We start from the raw sequence: 19169 nt of genomic DNA, 5'->3' as shown, positions 1-19169 counted from the left end.
CCCGTTCGCTCGAGTTCTGACGGCTCCATCCCTCTCTTCGCGTATTTAAAAGGCAGATAGGTAACTAGTAAGGGAGCTATTTGTGTTTACCTGCTGCCACTACACAATGAGAAACTATCATATGCGCCGAGTCATCACCGATGGGCTCCACGGCTGGTAACTGCTTATACTAGACTTGTACATGATTTAAATATCATATTTCTGAACGCCACTAGTACCACTAGTTCTCTCAAAATAGGGCAATTATGTAGATCTAGATCCTTCCACGGCGTATTTGGTAAATGGTGGGCCAGCCCGCCATGGATCTAAATCGCACATTGTATTTGACGCAATGTATCTGGATGGTAATATTTCATTCGGAACGCTATTCATTGGAAGAAACTAGGGGTCGGCACGAATACAAATCCGCAACTTTGAGACATTCGCATTCGCATTCGTATTTACAACCTTTTACGAATATCCGGACAATTTTTATTTTGCCACCGCCCTAATATCAACCAATTAGAAAAGTCATAATATTTGCCCAGTTGCTTACGCGAGCGAGTCACCACCAAACTTGTTTAATCGTAAGATGACGATCTTCACGCTCCCAACGTTCTCGGAAAATAGATTCTTACTCTTGACGGCGAAGCGGATCTTGACGAGCGTGTCATAAATAGAACCACGGCTATATCTACTATCAGACTGCTCTGGGTCACTTGTTTGACTAAGTAGGTAGTACTGGATGCAATCGACAGGCCGAATCTCAGAATCCCTTTTGCAAAACCTCTACAAAAAGTGTAGTGGCTTTACAGCCAGTCAAGTCGCCTAGCAAATCATATCGTAAGAACCGCAACTAATGGCTCTGAAATCAATTCAACATCTGTCAACTTCCAGAGAATCTATAGTGACCTAGGCAATAACACCCTAACTCGTCCACGCTCTTAGAAGAAATTTGGCTCTGCCTGTCTAATCTGTCGGTTATACAACCCCAGAGGGTATTCCAGGGTGAAAACTGAGAGATTTACATTGATGGCTACCTTCTAGAGAAATCTGAAGGTGCCATTGGAGAGATATTCATCCGAATAAAACGGGCCTGTGGTGGCTGTCGTTACCGTAAGATGCCCAATGCCAAAATAGGATCCACTGTGGTTGCTGAGAAGACTCCATAGCCGCCCTCTATTTTGAGGATCTGCAATTCAATACACCGTCATTTCAGATATGTGGTAGAGATAGTGCTCATTAGCCCGGGACTTTGACTGGAAGGTCACCGAACTCTGAATTGATGAACATCAAACGAGCTGCTCGATACAGCAATATTCGAAATACAAACCATGGGCTTTCTGGTCATGGCATCTTTCAGTGCGCAACCTTGATTATCTGGCATACTTTGATGCAGTTCCTTATTTAAAGCAGGTGAAAGAATCTACCCATTATGATGAAGCCAAATACGACTATTTCCGATATTTCCAAAGCTGCGTTTCATCGCATAAGACTACTTGACTTCAATGGTATAATAGCTTGACAGCTCTCTATACTTTATGAGGTATGTTTACTTCTCATTTTTGGCCCCGACGTTGCACGATAGCGTAAATTTGCGACTCCGGACGAGGTGTTTTCTGTTCTTATGACGATTGTAATGCTTTTCAAGATTGGACTCAGCAAAATATTAAAATTAATAGAGTGGCGAAACTGAATTCGAACCATACTGCATCAGCCATCCACGCTCTAAAGAGAGGACACGATCAGCAGCCCGTGGAAGGCGTCAAAGCAACTTTCGTTCCATTGGCACTTGTCATAGTCAAACTCAGTGCCTCCCCGAACGGCCCTGGATCTCGACTATCAATCGCGTCAAATTGCTGCAATGCTCTCGTAATGGTATATGCGGCCTCAGTAAGGGAAAACTGCTGTCCAAGGCAAACACGAGGACCACTATTGAATGGGGCGTATGCCCATCTAGGCCTAACCTTCTCCCACCTCTCTGGTCATTGCTCGTCTGCATTAGGTCCGTAGAATTTAGGAAGGCCATGCACCGCATAGACACTATACATTACCTCGTGGCCTTTTGGAACAAATGAAGGGGCTTTGCCGTTAGGCCTACCCCCGATAGGGAGAGTGGTATGTTTATTGGCCACTCGTACATTTAGTAGGACAATAGGGTACATACGCAGACCTTACGATAGTTTAGTATACCATGGTCTTACCCTAAAGGGCGGGAAGAACTCACTCTCATTCAAAAGCTAAGTCATATAGTTCATAGACTTCAAATCTTCAAAGACGGCTTTTAGTAACTAATAACACCCTAACAAACTTAGCTGATCATGTAAACGAGCTGATCACTCCAAAACGCTATAGTAAAATACGATATTCTACAACTCGATATTTCAATAACGTAATTGTACACCGAAAGTCACAACATACCGAAAGTCACACTTTAATCCGCTCACGCGTCTCCTCCACCAAACACCAAATTCCTCCACAACAAAAGATGCCTCAAAAAAATGACGAAAGGCGGGTCATGTTAGCCCTTCAAGCTATGCAAAATGACCCAAAGTTAAGCGCTCGAGCAGCAGGGAGGATCTATTCTGTGGACCACGAGAAGCTGAGTCGTCGCAAGCGCGGTATACAATCACGACGCGATATTCTGGCCAATTCACGAATTTTGACCGATCTAGAGGAATCAGTCCTTATTCAACATATCCTCGATTTAGCTATCAAAGGATTCCCTCCCCGAGTGTCTATTGTTGGAGATATGGCAAATCGGCTTCTCGCGACACGCGACGCGCCACGCGTCGGGATGCGTTGGGCTTCTAGGTTCATTAATCGCCGCCCAGAGCTCCGAACTCGCTTTCAACGGAGATGCGACTACCAGAGAGCTAAGTGCGAAGATCCAGTGATCATTCGTGGCTGGTTTGAGCTTGTACGCAATACAATCGCGAAGTACGGCATTGTGGAGTCAGATATCTATAACTTTGACGAGACTGGGTTTATGATGGGCGTTATCTCTACCGCAATAGTTGTCACAAGCTTAGAGGGACGTATAAAGGCAAAAAAGCTACAGTCTGGTAATCGGGAATGGGTTACGGTAATTCAGGGCGTTAATTCCCAAGGCTGGACGGTGCCGCCATTTATCATTGTTGCGGGCAAAAATCACCTTTCGTCTTGGTACCAAAATAGTGGTTTCCTACCTGACTGGGTAATCGCTGTTACTGATAACGGCTGGACAACAAATGAGAAAGGCGTGGATTGGATTCGGCATTTTGAGAAGCATACTAGAGCCCGAACTACAGGTTGCTATCGCCTTTTGATCCTCGATGGCCATGAGAGAGCCACCACTCGGACGAATTTGAGGAATACTGCAAAGGAAACAACATTATTACCCTTTGTATGCCTCCTCATTCGTCTCATATCCTTCAGCCACTAGATATTGGGTGTTTTAGCCTATTGAAGAAGGTATATGGCCGACACATCGAGGATATGATGCGGGCTCATATCACCCATATTACGAAGGACGACTTCTTCCCCGCCTTTCGTAGCGCATTCTTTGCTACAATGACGGAAAGCAACATTCAAGGAGGTTTCCGAGGCGCTGGACTTATTCCATTTGACCCGGAAAGTGTGATATCTACACTAGATCTCAAGTTAAAGACGCCAACACCTACAACTTCCCGCCCCCGAACCCCTGAACCCTGGGTTTCTCAGACACCTAATAACCCAATCGAAGCCACTTCGCAGACTACTTTCATCAAGAATCGCATTGCCTATCATAATAATAGCTCTCCAACCTCAATTTACGAAGCTGTCGACCAGTTTGCGAAAGGGACGTCGAAGATTATGCACAAATTGGCGTTGTTGCAGTCAGAGGTTCAGATCCTTCGACAAGCAAATGAAGAGCTTAGTAAACGCCGGAGGGCTAAAAAGACACGTCTACGGCAAGGTAGATCACTTAGTCAACAGGAAGCACAAGATTTACAAGATGAGAGGGACATTATGCAGCAGATAAAGCAGGAAACGCAGGCACGTAGTGGTCGGAAACCAAGGCAAGAAACGCGCGCGCGGCGCTGTAGCAATTGCGGCGAGACCGGACATAACGCACGCACCTGTCAGATTGTAATAGAGACGTCTGAGGAAGAAGATTATTAGTAGTATCAATTGATTTTAGGCGTTGTGGTGGAATTATCGCGATATTTATTATGTGAGCGGATTAAAGTGTGACTTTCGGTATGTTGTGACTTTCGGTGTACAATTACGTTAACCACAAATTAATTTTATTTTATTATTAGTATGATAATATTGATAAGCAGAGCAAGCAGTAACTTATAGACTGATGTCAAAATCTGGGCGTACGACAGTCCCACATGGACGTGTAATTCACGAAGAAATAAATCTCTGATTCAGATAAATCTAGGAATGCCCCGACAATTTAGAGGGCTCACTAACTAGTAAATGACTAATACATAATAGGAAATATTGGTGAGGGGTAAAATCCCTGTATGTGACCTGTAGGAATTCCAATTCTTGACAACTGACTTAAAATGAGATAAAATAATTATTTTACGACGTTGCCAAAAATATACCCCGACCAAGCGCTATGTGACCGGATGTCAGATCAAGAAAGAAAATCAATAAAAAATTCAATTTGAGTACGTAGTCGACGGGAGATCCAAGTTGAGAAAGGGAAGAAGAGACCGAAGAAGAGTCTCTACTTATCTACAACAGTCTATGTCCTGTGTCACCTGTCAAACGCAGTCTTCAAACGCGGTCTTCAAACGCGGTCACCGTCAAGCGCAGACCCGTCGAGCGCGGTCCCGTCATGCGCAGTCCCGTTAAAATCCCATCAAGTGTGGTCACACGCTATAGATATTGCAGCCGGGCTGGCGCTCGGCGGCCACGTGATATGTTTTGGCCTTACAGATAGGGAATCGACATGGTTGGAGGACGAAACTACTGTATCCTAGATTCGACCATCATACACATGCTCGGTACACAGGAGAGAATATACAAACGTTCGATTGCTTCATCATTCTACTCAGTCGAAGCACTCCGTGTTGAGCGAATTCTGCCCTGGTTCTCCTGTCGGTCTGTCAGTTCTGACCTGACATGCGATTGTGCGCCCTACTTCCCGCTCCAATATATATTCAAACTACCAAATCTCAAAATCTCTTAAATCTTTGTAAATAGGCCAAGTATGGCCCAAATAGTACTAGGAAATAATTGAATCTCATATTAATCTATTGTTGTTGAGATATCATGATGTAGAATATCGCATTTACTATGGTGTTTTGGGGTGATCAGTGTGACCGGGTAGTCAGGTCAGAAGAGAAAACAACGAAAACGATGGTATTCAGTCTGAATACTATAATCGACGGGACTTTCGACGGGACTTCCAAGTTGGAAGGAGGAAGAACAAGAAACAGAAAAACAAAAGAGGCCTGTCTATCTACGGAAAGCATCTCACGTGCCAAACACGGTCGCCTCAGGCACTTGGAGCATGTCTCCAGAGAAAACACCGTAAATTGAACCTACTTCGTCTCGGAGGTGAAACTGGGAGGGAACTTGAAGAATTGATCGTTAACCTTCAGGGATACGCCCCTGCCTCTATCTTCGCATAGCATTTTCGGATGTCTGGACACGACCGCTCCAGAACGAGTTTTGTCTCCTCCCAGACCCTGCTCTGAACAATTTGGCCTTTAGAGTCTAACATATACTTGGGAAACCTGCAAACTTTTAGTTTATCTTGTTTCATCATGAACGGGTTGGTCTCGACGGACTCTAGGTCGGGGATCACTTACTCTTCTGCGTTCAAATCCACTATTCGACGAGCGTGCAGGCTTCTCTTCGGGATATTAGCCTCAACAACTACCTTTGCACAATCCACAATGGGCCGGGAAATATAATTTAACAAGGTTCTAAGCCATATGCTCTCCATGTGAGCGATTGTGAGCTCGGTCGGCGTTGTTCCCGGATCGACGGCGTTAATGATAATCTCCTCTTTGCCCTTGGCGGGGAGCTTCGAGCACAATTCTCGTAGAAAATACAAATGTGCAATTTTACTCAGCCCGTAACAGTCTGAACTTCGGGAAAACCTGCACTCGTTAATCCCTGCCAGGATGCCTGTACTGTTGTCTATGCGCTTCAATGAACGATTCCATTCGTGCCAGTTTCGAGTGGCCTTGCCCGAAGAAAGGATAGACCAGGAAGAAATATGGGTGACGACTGGAACCGTACATGAGCTTGCATATTGCGATATCTCATCGCTCCGCTTGTGAAGGTCAGGTAACAGCAGAAGGAGGAGCAATGCGCTGGAAAGATAATTGGTCTGCAACGCTGTGAACCATAATTGCAATCAGAGATATATCACGGGCTTTGATGTGCGCGTCGACTTACTCTCGTCCCATCTATCCTGGGTATACGTTTTATCTTTCGATTGTGTTGCAGCTCCCAGAATCAAATTGTCCACCCCCCAGTCTCCCACTTCGCTCTCCGACCAAACTCCGTCACACTTTTGAACGAGCTTAAGTCTAATGACCATACTAGTACATTTGATTTCTTTGTGCGGTCTTCGTTTCCTTGAAGAAGCTCTGCAGCGAGTTTGTGGCCTTTTTCAAGGCTGCGTACCCCGAGAATGAGAGTGCTTATCTCAAGCTTGATCAAGATTCGTGCGACTTCGGAGCAAATACCGCCGGTTGCGCCCGTCAAAATCATTGTTCTATTATGAAAGTAGCTCGTTTTTGGGTCAGGAAAGCGAAGCTTTGAGCGTCGTCGGAGCGTGAAAATTGGAAAAGCCGATGGCTCGAACATTGCTTGTTGACTAGCTGGCCTTTCTTCTCCGATCCTTAGCAGTATTGACGTTTGCGACAAGATAATGCTGAATGTAAGTCATCTATCTTGGCTCGTTTAATAATATAGTGGTCGGTTGCAGCTGATCAATAATTCGATTTTTCGACGCTGCAATAACTTCGGAAATGAGTGAGATGACGTTATGCAAGACGTGGCAAAGTAGAAACCTGATAGCCACTACCTATACTTTTCCCACAACGCCTGGATACTAATTACTAAACTCAGCAATTGCCTTTTGCGGAACCTCCCCTTCTAATTAACAAAGGGGACTTAGGACCTTTTGAAGCTGTCTAGTCGCTGAGAAAAAGGTGGATCCCTCAGCGACTGTCGAAATCTATATAGATAGGCCGCATATTCTTGCTATGCCCACATGACCAGTTTTTTGTCGATGCTTGTAAGAGTTGAAATGCCTCTACAAATCGAGCACACTGGTAAAATCCCATTTACTGTGGGTTCAGAATCCTTTTTCACGAAATATTGGGCTTTTGGGGACATGAGTCTAGGTCGGCCCCTGATCTGTGTCCACGGTGGTCCCGGTATACCAAGTACTTATATGAGACCTTTCGCCACTTTGGCGAGTGAACATGGCATACCCGTCATCATCTACGATCAGATAGGATGCGGGCAGTCTGCTCTTTCTCAAAACGGCGAAGGCTTGTCTCATTTTAGTGAAAGGGACTCTGCTTTCTGGACAGTGGCGCTCTTCATAGATGAGCTCATGAATCTGATCGAATACATGAACGTCGACACTTTCGATCTTCTTGGACATTCTCGGGGTGGAATGATCTGCTCTGAACTTGCTGCCAAGCGAAAACCATGCGGCCTGAGAAACCTTATTCTGGCAAATTCACTTGCCTGGATGGGCGGGTGGTGCAGCGGTAATATAAAGCTTCTGCAAGGCAGTCGAATCTCGGCGAATTCAGTGCATGTGATTCAGAATGCTGAATGTCACCCTGGGCATGGGCAAGAAATCGAAAGCCGAATTTCTCTACAGAGTACAGAATACATTACAGCGCTTCGTGAGTTCCAGCACACATTCACTTGCCAAATGGACCCTTGGCCTACAGAATTTCTCAGCTCTTTGGAGCAGGCCAACACAGGGAACGTTGTGCACCTTGCCATGTATGTTTCAAACTTGAACATGCGCCCGCTTCTCCTTTCTAACCCTATTCGCCTCGGATATACTACATAGTTGTTCATTGGAGTTTCTTCTACATAATGATTGTTTTCGCTTGCTAACATATATGCTGGCAGGTGGGGGCCGGATTGGTGCATCTCACGAGGCAGTCTTTGCGACTGGGATATCCGGCCTTTTCTTTCGCAAATCCAGGCACGAACTCTAGTGTATGCTGGCGTCGATGATCCTGCACAACCTGAGGTAGTAGAGCCTTTCCTACGTTTGATTAAAAATGTCAAATTTTGGGTGCAGTTTAAAGGGGGACACTGCACGCACCTCGAGAAACACGATCAATGCATGTCACTAATAGCACATTTCTTGCGACATTATTAAGAGAAATCATTGGTTCAAAATTGTATGCATTAAATTTGCATTGCATGCCATTCGTTGATTTAAATCCGTTGGCTTTCAATTAATTTTTCTACCTTAAATGCGGTAGTAATTTCGCTCTCTGATACATCGGCTTGCGGGGTTCGTCTTCAACAACCCTGTTGAAGAGAGTGAATGGTACATGGAAAGCCTATGTGCAATTATATTATACAAATATCTGAACGATAAATACAATGACCCTCAACGAAGCGAGCAAAATATTCTAGCATATAGTTTTCATTCTCGATTCTTACTTGTAGGTTTTGGGCAGTATTTGTCTGAGAAAGAGAGCTTCGGGTCAATTCTTGAGGGCTGATAAGAAGCAAGCACGGGACCTTCAGTGTCCGCTGCAAGGAGAATATTCAAACTTTCAACAAGCGACTTCATTTGACTTGAAGAGTACGAGCAGAAAACAGATTGAGGACTGTCAGATACAGATCGAAAGTTGAAAATGTACCTGGTGGAGGGTGCAACTTCCCTATAGAACGGAGTCGGCCCTATTGCCGAAACGTAGTATTAACCATATACAGGCAACGCACGTGATGATCCCGATCTCTCAGTTGATCCTGCGCCAAGTTTAGAAAGATCTGGCTAGTCCGTGCTGCCAAATTGAAGGCGTCGACGTCCTTATTCCGCAGCTCTCGTCACCTTTCAACAAGCTGCCTCCAAGAGTGATATTGCTGGTCTTCTGTAGGTACCCTATTGTTCGAGGAAGTCTTGCTATCTATAAAGGGTTACTACGTTTTTCTTCAACGTCGTTTGGTGCTGACAGTAAGACTAAATTAGGCAGACTAGCTATTTTAATAGAGTAAAAGGAGACCCTCTCAACTCTGGCGTATTGGATATGTTACTCGCATTTCGTAGAATCCAGCCAGAAATTAACGGCCCAATAGAGTTTGAGAGCGGCTTTTATCTTTTCTAGGCTATGTCAAGAATTGGAATTCCTACAGATCACATACAGGGATTTTACCCCTCACCAATATTTCCTATTATGTATTAGTCATTTACTAGTTAGTGAGCCCTTTAAATTGTCGGGCATTCCCAGATTTATCTGAATCAGAGATTTATTTCTTCGTGAATTACACGTCCATGTGGGACTGTCGTACGCCCAGATTTTGACAGACTATACCAAATTGGGAATTTGCCGTTAGCGGGATCGCTAATCAGTGGACTTTTACTCTGAATGTTTCCGAGGTACCGGCATAATCCGAGATCTCCAGAAATCAATGAGCCATGGAAGATTTACACATTCTGTGATCCGAAAGAAAGCTAAATAACCGAGAACAGTATTAATGTACTGTGATCATCCTCCCCGCGACTTAGGCCAAAAGCTGAATCTGTGTCAACACGGTCTGGATTTAGTCGCCGGTTGCCCGCCTGCGTTTTGGTTTCTGTATCTTCAGGGTGGCGAATGATCCTGATGGGTTAGAATGGAACGGTGAATGTCCCAGCGCTAGTAAAAGTAAAGGATTTCTTCTCATCCCACTCAATTTTCTTCGAGCTTTAAGTAGTCCACGAATACCTTGTTCCAACTTGTGAACTTTTCTTCCCGTAGCTCACTTCTAAGCCTTTTCAACATGGAGGCTCCGATAGACTTCTACATATCCAGTTCCGTTTCTAAGGCCAGGATTCAGCTTCCCTTTACAATACACTGGTTTACTCGGATCGATCTCCGGGAATCATCGTGATGTGCCACGGCATCGGTGCGACGAAAGTCGCAGGGTTGCTTCCATTCGTTAGCAAATTTACACATGCCGGATATTTCGTCCTCACCTTCGATTATCTACACTTCGGCTGCCGCGATGGAAATCCCAGGAACCTAATGAGTGTATCTCAGGAGCTGCAAGATGTAGGGGACGTTATAGGCTGGGTCCTGCATCAGCCCAGTCGTTTCGATCTTGAGCGTATTGTTATATGGGGTACCAGCTTTGGCGGGATGCATGTAGTCTCAATTCTAGCAGACGACCATCATCTTGCTGCCGGTATCGCGCATTGCCCTTGTGTGAACGGAAGAGCAGCTAGCCTGATGGCGCCACTAAATGTGTTAGTTTGCTTGACTGCCCTGGCAATTTATGATTGGATTCGATCTTTCCTTAGTGTTCAAACTCAATACGTTGCGCTTGTTTCTGATCGCAATCAGCTTGCCTTGATGAGGGGAGAAGAAGCCATTACTGGCTGGGGGAGAATAGCGCCCAAGGAGCGCAACGCGTGTTCAACTCATTCTGCAGGCCAATTTCGAGGGTCTCTTCAAGCAAGAAGCCTCTTTTATTCGTTCTCCCATCTTGGGATCAGCAAGCCCCTGTTCATGCAGCTGAAAAAGCAGCCAGGCTTGCGCCACTAGGAAAAGTCTTGAGAGTGGATGGAAGGCATTTTGATCTCTATGAAGGAGGACAGGATTTCCAAGGAAAGTATTGATGGTCAGCTTACTTTCCTGAAAGGGAGAGTTGACTGAGATCATGCACTTTGCTTCTATACTGCTCGTAGTGAATATTATGTTAGCTTCCGCCCCTGGAGTTTTTTATCTCTTGCCATCAAGACATACTTGCAATATGGCAAGTGGCCACAAATACGAACAAATATAAACAGTGAGTCTTGTGTGGTGCACCTGCGGCATGCCGACCGGTCACGACTGACTGGGGTGTGTGACGGGGAGAATGGTATGTAACTGCAGAGATCATCATACAGCACCACATTAGGCGACATCGGACGGCACTAAATGAGTTCCTTCAACAATAAGTCAGAATAGATTTGATAAGAACGTGTATGTGGAGAATCCCAATCGAAAAAGCATGAGATTTCTTATTTGTTTCGTACAATATACAAGTTTACCACCCACAATGCAAATATGGAGGAGCTAAGTAGAATTCTGAAATGCATGCAGAGATTTAATAGTGATCGCATTTCTGACAGCGTCGGTACTAGCCGTTGAGGCTTCTCCCCGCGAATTTATGTCGTGAGTTGAGGCCACACATCACCGAATAGCAGTGCCAATCTGTCGACAACAGCGAGGTCTTACTTTTGACAAAATGTGTGTCGTCAGCGCCTCCAGCTTATCAGAAAATTTCTATTTAGATTTTGAATAGTCTTGTAGATATGATTCTCCGGGTATTCTATAAGCTGTATCGGACAAATCTGGGAGTTTGTCCTCAACGATTTAGATCCGAGCCATTTTAGTAATCTCTATTCAGAGACAGGATTGTGGTCAGAAGCATATTTTGTCCCCAAAGAGAGCCTTGAAACCGTTCAATCAGTCTTCAGTTACTTCCCGGGTTCAGACGCTCTAGAAATAGAAGAGCTTGTCTCGCACAACTTCAGCGGATACCAGAGAGCCCCTCGAACCGCACAGCCGACTTCCAGCGTCTGCATGGGACCTCTTCCTCACGGAGGTGTTCCCACAAAAGCCGGATTTCAAGAAAGATAGTCGGGGAAGACAGCCATGGTGCAATAATGTGGTGGTTCACATTCGATCGGGCCAGGATAGGTTTTGGGGGTATTGTACATCTAGAGTCGCTTTTGAAGACAGCTCTGCCATATTCAAGGAAAGATTAGAAATAACGGACAACTTAGTCTCCGATTCATACGCAATAGCAGCACCAATATGCGCATTCAGAACTAGAACAATGCAGATTTTTTTTAGCCGGAGACGGGAGACATGCGTCGCAGGATTCTATCGGTCACTAAAACACCTAAAGAGGTTAGAACTCGATATTGGACTACTTTAAAAACCCATGAGAACCAGCTTGAACAAAGTGAAAAGGTGTTCTGCATTATTGCCAGGTATAAAGGCTTGCTTTGAGTCCTGACGCTATACTCTATGAGTATATTAACTGTGAACCCAAAACAGGCCATCTTCCATTTGTGATCCTATCTACAAGTTTGTAAACGCAAAATCAGCCACCTCAAATGATTGTTCATCATTTGGTAGCTAATGGATAAGTGATATAAGAAAACAGAATGCTTTCAAACCGTGAGATATCTTATGGCAGGGCTGGATGGACGGCTTACTATGACTTGCATATCTACGCGGAAGCCGCAGATCCGAGAGGTTAAGTTAAATTATAAGATATTTTGCCTTCTCATTGACGGGGAAATAAGAAGAGTCGTCTAATATAGGACGAGTTCTCCAAGGACATATACATTCTGTAGGGGCGACGCGCACGCGGGGGCGGGCGTGTGCGCCGGCGGGCGGGATTTGGGATGATAGAACATGCCACCCGACAGCCGACGGACGCGATGGAGCTACTAGGCCACAATGCCCCGCAAAATGGATTTCGGCGGGTTTGATCTATGTGTTTATCCTTGAGTTATGATCCATATTTGAAAGAACATCAAGTCAGGATACCCAAAGATAGCTATCCAGCTGATCGCTGCATCTCAGTTCTCAAAACCTTTCATCATGAATACCAATATCAATACCAGTAGCCAAGCTACCCCGCAGCAAATCGGAGGTAAAGTATACATTCTAGCAGCTGCCAGGACACCAACTGGCAAGGTATGTATGAAGTATTTCTCTCCCAATCGAATCTACAGCTAACAATCAACAGTTCAATGGCGCCTTGAAAACACTCTCCGGCCCACAACTTGGAGCAGTGGCAATCAAAGCCGCTATTGCAAAAGCCAATATTCCCATCAAGACCATCCAAGACGTATACATGGGCAACGTCCTTCAAGCCAACGAAGGCCAAGCCCCCGCTCGTCAAGCTGCACTATTCGCCAGTCTACCATCGTCGGTGGAAGCGGTCACGATAAACAAAGTCTGTGCGTCTGGTCTCAAGGCCGTCATCTTTGCGGCGCAAAATATCCAGTTGGGACTTGCAGAGGCCCAGGTCGCAGGCGGGTTCGAGTCGATGTCTAGAGTCCCTTATTATCTGCCACGACCAGCACAGGGTCCGGTATTTGGTGCGCAGACGGCAGAAGATGGACTCATCAAAGATGGTCTATTGGATGTTTATAATGAGTGTCTGATGGGAGCCTGTGCTGATAACTCTGCTCGGCAAGAGGGGATTTCTCGGAAATCCCAGGACGACTTTGCTATACAGTCATTTCGAAGAGCGCAGAAAGCGTGGACGGAGGGTCGTTTTGACGAAGAAATTGCTCCAGTTACGATCGAAACCAAAGCTGGCAAAGTACAGATCAAGGTTGACGAAGGATATCTTGATCTGAAGGAGTCCAAAATTCCGAGTCTTAAGCCTGCTTTCGTGCATGATGGCTCGGGAACTATCACGGCCGCAAGCTCGTCATCAATGAATGACGGTGCCAGCGCTGTTGTACTTGTTTCGGATAAATTGGCCGCTTTGCACAGCAGTCCGAGTCAGAAGCTGTGTCGGATTATATCGTATGCGGATGCGGCTTTGCATCCGATGGATTATTCACTGGCGCCTGCTAAGGCTATCTCTATTGCGTTGAAAAGGGCAAACCTTCAAAAAGAGGATATCGCACTTTGGGAGGTCAACGAAGCCTTTGCGGCGGTCATCAAAATAACTGAAAAGGTGTGTGTAATCTTACTTCATACATTACTCTCGATTTTCAAGACCTGAAACTCATTTGAGAGTTTGATTGTAGCTACTCGGCCTTGAAAATACAAGTGCCAAGATGAACGTTCTGGGCGGAGCAATCGCTTTGGGGCATCCACTCGGAAGCTCTGGATCTCGAATTCTCACTACGCTGGTTCATCAGCTGAAAGTTGGCGAGTATGGCGTTGTTGGAATTTGCAATGGAGGCGGTGCTGCGAGTGCCATGGTAATTCAGAAAGTAGAGCGAGTCGAGGGCTCGGAAGACGTGGAGAAAAGTTCGAAGCTCTGATTGTATATAGAGATATAATACCTACGAATTCGTTATTTCCTTGCTAGAACTGGGCCACTATAAGAGGAGAATCTAGATTCCGTAATTCCCATCCAGTTGTGTTGACAAGGTGTAGATATGAACAATCTTACTGCGGAACATCTGATTTATTCAAGTCAATACCGTCATTGTATATGCAGTATTCAGCGCAGCTTGTTTGATTTATTAAATTAGAACGCAATAATTACATTGCAAAAACCCCTCCAAAGCACAGCTGTAAGGCAATTTCAGCCTAGACACCTTCAAGATGTTCGACGGTACTGCTGAGGTACTGCGCCTCTTTCATGTTGTTGGGCGTCACATCACCAAATGTGTCACTATTCCCCAGAACGACCTCGTTCTTGTCACCGAACAATGCAGCAATCTCCTCCAAGGCCAGACCTCGCGTGTCTGGGTAGAAGAAGAAACAGAAAAGAGCGAAAGCGTAGGCTGGAATAATGAAGCACAAGTAGAATTTCCATCCAATGTTTCTGATCAAGCTGGTTAGCCGAATGCATTTCGTTATATATGTGCAATGTAAAGAATACGTACGCAAAGGCAGTTGGTGCAGCCTGGAGCCACATAACATTCATCAGCGAGATAGCGCCGATACCGATGGACATTCCCTTGCTGCGTAAGTGGTTCGGGAATATTTCCGCGTAGTAGACGTACTGAGTACCATCAAGAAGGAGCTGAGCAAATGCCTGTCGGAAACAACAGTTAATTAAAACTCGATGGAGGAGGAAACCGAGCTCTCTGTATTTCCTTGGAAAATGCTCACCATGTAGCAGAAAGTCATGGCAGCAGCAGCTTGGAGAGCAGTCGTATTTGAACTGTCTCCTACGGGATGACAAGCAACTAAAGCGGCTTCCACAGTGAGACAAGACGTGGTAAGGAAAGCGCCCACGCCAACCAGCCTGTTTCGTGGGAAGAAGTCAATGATGAATAGGGCTATAATGCCACAGCCCCACGCAAGAGTGTTAAGACCCGCCGAATAAAAAAGAATAGTCCCACTGGTGCATCCTAGATTTTTATAGATAATGGAGCTATAGTCTAAATGAGATTAGCGAAAGCAACCTGTGCAACTCAAGACGAGACCTCGCTTACTGTTGATGACCAGAACTCCGGTAAATTGAATTCCACAAGCCAATCCCACCGCAAACAGCGTTCTCTTCCGATACGAGGACTTCTTGACCAGCGAAATCCAAGTGTTCGGCAGTATGGCGTCTGCAGTGACCCGAGTGTTGATCTGGTTGAACTCAATAGCACCTTCCTCTTCTCCATGTAGCCTAACCAAGACCTTTCTTGCTTGTTCATGCTTCCCCTTTTGGATCAGATATCGTGGTGACTCTGGCAGCCAATACATACAGCTCAAGACTAGCACAGCCGGAAGACATTGGATTGCGAGCGGTCCGCGCCACGCGCTGATCTGTTGCCAACGAATTAATATATAACCCGTAGTCAATTTTGAGATTTTGTTGTTAAACGAGCAGAATAACCAGAGAAATAAGAGTGAATCGCGATAAACTCACCGTTTTGTATCGGGAGAAGCCAACACCAGTCCACGCAGCCAAAGCGTATCCGAGAAGGAGACAAGTACTGTGGATATCCACCAAGGACCCTCGGTTCTTCGGAGGCACTATCTCGGTCATCCATAGCGGGATGGAGCCCAAGAGCATGAACGAGCCAAATCCAGAGAGAAAGCGGAAGACAAAGAACATGGCGATATGGACTGATCCAGCCAACATAGCGCCTGAGATAACGATTAAGATTGCTGGTAATATGATGGCCGCTTTCCGACCGAAACGGTCACCGATGAAGCTGATTGCAAGGGCTCCGAAGAATGCACCGGCCTGGAACAATCCATTCATGCTAGAGATCAGACTGGTACCGTTGGATCTGGTCTCAAGGTCGAAATATTCGAGGAAAGAGGGTTGGGCTGTTCGAATAGTGGTCAGCATTGTTTCATGGCCTCAATATGCATAATGGATCATACCCAAGGTTGTGCCGATAATACTGGCACTGTACCCCATTGAAATGGAGCCCAAGCCCATGGCGAAGATAACCATCACATTATACGTCCTGAATTGTCTCTTGCTCTGATAATCGACATGCTGGATATGCTGGACAGTCTCGCCAGCGGCATTAGGTTTGGCCATGGTGGTAGCTATTGAGAGAAGAATCCTGTTGCCGAGCGACCAGTGTCAAGTGAAAAGGAGATTGAATTAGTTCGAAGTATAGTGCAGGACCCCGCGCTGAGAGCGACGAGGGATGTTAGTTATCAAAAAATCATTTCAGAGTAGAGCTCGTCGTGTTCATTTCGTACAAATAGTCCTAGCTCGCCTGGTTTGGCCAAAGTCAAAGTCAGCCACTTAAGGGGACAGCATGTCACGCATCTGGAGTTGGAAAGGTTTGGATGAGGGGCTCCCCATTATACGACCCACCCGACTGCCGGGCTTCCAAGTTCTACAGCCGAGCAAGTTGCAGTTAGACTCTCGGGTATTGCGTTTATTTCCGGATTTGGGGGGACTGAATGCTTGGTTCCGCGGATAGAGATGTTGGAGTTAATCGAGATTAAATATCGAGTCATGGTCTAAGCTGGAGAATAGTGGGGGAATTATGAAGCTCAGCATCTAATTCATTGCGGAATAATTAATTCAAAGAAAAGAGGCATATAGATCATGGAAGCAATATATAAATGAAGGCACTAGGGATATATGCAATTATGAACAGTGAAAGTACGCTCTGCGGCGTTTCTATACTTTGACAAAGTCGTCGTCGAAGTACCAAACAGGATCTCCATCGGGGCTGATCTCCGCCTCGGTGTAGCCATTGCCCATGAACTGGAATCTATTTTCGGTGCGGTAGTCAAGTTCAAAGTCTTCCCATCGTACGTTCTTCAACACCTCAAAAAAATGCAGTCTGCTCCCTGGATAGATAGCTGTTACCGGACCCTGCGTTTTCCCGTTCTTAAACCAAGACCGACATGCTAGAAGTCACTTTAGCTTATACTCGGGGACTTAGAAAAGAGGTAGAACACTCACGAGCTGACCAAACCAATCGCTTCATCAGTTCATGTGTATGATTGTACAAGTCTTTGACAGCGCCCCTCTTGGGCTCAAAAGCCTTGATATTTTCTTTCTGGACCTTCTCAATGACCTGGAAAGAGTACCTTGTCATCCATTCCATAATTGGGAGAATAGAGCTGTGACTTGAAGGTCCATTAGGGCCCATAAACACTGTATTGTGTCAGCGCTGGACCACAATTTAACAACAGAAAAAAAGCTGTACTCACAGAGAAGGTTGGGAAAGTTCACTGCCATAATGGCGAGGTATCCAATAGGAAAATCTCCAAATTGCTCATGAAGCTCTGACCCATTGCGACCGGTGATCTTGAAATGCGGTGTGAAGGAAGTATCAAAGCCGGTCGCGCAGATGACAACGTCCACTCTGTGCTCAACACCCTTCTCATCGACAATGCCATGTTCCGTCAACTTCGTGACAGATTGATGAACAACTTCAACGTTTGACTCAGTCAATGACTGAAGATAGCCCGATCCAGGCGTCATTCGCCGACAGCCAAGCGCAAACTTCGGCACCATGTTCTTGACAAGGCTCTCGTCGTGTCCAAGCTGCTCCGACATCAGGTTGGCGATAGTGGTTCGCGATTTTGCCTGGTCCTTGCTTCGGTCGTGCATCAAGGTAAACCGCTTGTTCAATTCACCTTCCACATCACGGCAGTATTGAGTATGCTCCTCTGGGTTCTCTCTGAAATTATTAAGCTGCTCCTCAGAGTACTTGAAGTTGGTGCCTCCCGGCCCGGCATGCTTTGCCCCAAACCCGGTTGTAATCCACACGGGAGACCGCAAAAAGGCCGTGAGCTTCTTAACTTTGGGCTGGATCGACGGGATAATCTGGACAGCGGATGAACCACCTCCGATAACAGCGACTGTCTTGTCGGTCAAATCGTACGAGTTGTCCCAGTTGGCACTGTGCATTAATTTTCCTTGGTACAGGTCGAGGCCAGGGACATTGGGGTATTTCCACGAGTTCAAGACACCCGATGCATTGATCAGGATATCGCACCAGTCCTCGAACTCGCCATTGGGACCCTTTATCTGTATCCTCCACTGTCCGTCCGTCTCATCCCACGTGGCAGACTGCACGGCTGTTTGGAACTGAACATACTTGGTGAGGTTGTACTTGTCGGAGACATCTTTGAAATATTGCCAAATCTCTTCGGAGGAAGAATAGTAATGCGACCAATTCGGGTTTCGCGCCCATGTGAATTGATAGCTGTGACTCGGGATATCACAAGTGCAGCCTGGATATCGGTTCTCGAGCCAGGTGCCGCCGACATCGTCATTCTTCTCGTATATTTGAAGATCAATGTTCTCTAATAGACGCTCCGCTTTATAGGCGATTTGGAGACCAGCTGCACCTGCGCCGACACAGATGACCCTCATATGGCGCTTGGTGTATAGCGCCTGCTCGGAGATGCGATAGCCATCGAAGTCTTGATTATACCAATCATTTTCGTGGACGAAGCTTTCTGTGGGGATCGCGTGCGGATCCGGACCCGCGGAAATGGACATCAGCTGGGAGGGCGACATCGTTGTTGATGGGGGCCTCTGCAGGTTGCCAGGATGATAGTATGCTGTACACGAAAGGCTGGGGGCGTAATGTTGTCTATAGGGATTAGGATGAATAAAATGATTATATCTGTCGACCCCGCCTAAATCGGCCAGAATGCCGCGGTAAATAATCCATGCCAAGGATGACTGCCGCTTGATTTTTCCCGCTATTGACTTACATATCGCGTGCCAGACCCGACATCCGATACCCAGCGCAACTTAGCCGACCAGGAGCAGGTGACTTCGGAGCATTATTGGCACGTCCTAATTATTGAAAGACATTATTCACGGACAGGAAAGCAAATTAAGCAGTCCTGGGTTAGACCCTTCAATAATCCGAGAGAGATCGT

The 19169-nt window shown here is 46.0% G+C and overlaps 5 protein-coding genes across 5 annotated transcripts; 3 read left to right on the top strand and 2 right to left on the bottom strand.

The window, feature by feature from the left end:
• Positions 1-2467: 2467 nt before the first annotated feature.
• N7510_005143 (uncharacterized protein) lies at positions 2468-4122 on the top strand (the record flags this gene model as incomplete). Its single annotated transcript, XM_056977069.1, has 2 exons — positions 2468-2780; positions 3305-4122. 2 exons carry the CDS (start codon positions 2468-2470, stop codon positions 4120-4122), a joined length of 1131 nt encoding a protein of 376 aa, XP_056837025.1.
• Positions 4123-7189: 3067 nt separating this feature from the next.
• On the top strand, positions 7190-8011 carry N7510_005142 (proline-specific peptidase; the record flags this gene model as incomplete). Its single annotated transcript, XM_056977068.1, has 1 exon — positions 7190-8011. The coding sequence occupies one exon, from the start codon at positions 7190-7192 to the stop codon at positions 8009-8011; it is 822 nt and encodes a 273-aa protein (XP_056837024.1).
• A 4750-nt stretch (positions 8012-12761) lies between these two features.
• Positions 12762-14167, top strand: N7510_005141 (thiolase family protein; the record flags this gene model as incomplete). Its single annotated transcript, XM_056977067.1, has 3 exons — positions 12762-12857; positions 12910-13854; positions 13928-14167. 3 exons carry the CDS (start codon positions 12762-12764, stop codon positions 14165-14167), a joined length of 1281 nt encoding a protein of 426 aa, XP_056837023.1.
• A 271-nt stretch (positions 14168-14438) lies between these two features.
• On the bottom strand, positions 14439-16344 carry N7510_005140 (MFS transporter SP family sugar:H+ symporter; the record flags this gene model as incomplete). The annotated part of the gene is made up of 6 exons (XM_056977066.1): positions 14439-14676; positions 14738-14889; positions 14967-15238; positions 15293-15614; positions 15718-16124; positions 16182-16344. The coding sequence occupies 6 exons, from the start codon at positions 16342-16344 to the stop codon at positions 14439-14441; spliced, it is 1554 nt and encodes a 517-aa protein (XP_056837022.1).
• Positions 16345-16941: 597 nt separating this feature from the next.
• On the bottom strand, positions 16942-18798 carry N7510_005139 (flavin-containing monooxygenase; the record flags this gene model as incomplete). Its single annotated transcript, XM_056977065.1, has 3 exons — positions 16942-17174; positions 17230-17424; positions 17481-18798. 3 exons carry the CDS (start codon positions 18796-18798, stop codon positions 16942-16944), a joined length of 1746 nt encoding a protein of 581 aa, XP_056837021.1.
• Positions 18799-19169: the final 371 nt, after the last annotated feature.

This window comes from Penicillium lagena, assembly GCF_028827675.1.
Source record: "Penicillium lagena strain IBT 129212 chromosome Unknown utg000002l_segment0_segment0, whole genome shotgun sequence".
NCBI lineage: Eukaryota > Fungi > Ascomycota > Eurotiomycetes > Eurotiales > Aspergillaceae > Penicillium > Penicillium lagena.
This window is presented reverse-complemented; position numbering and strand designations above follow the sequence as displayed.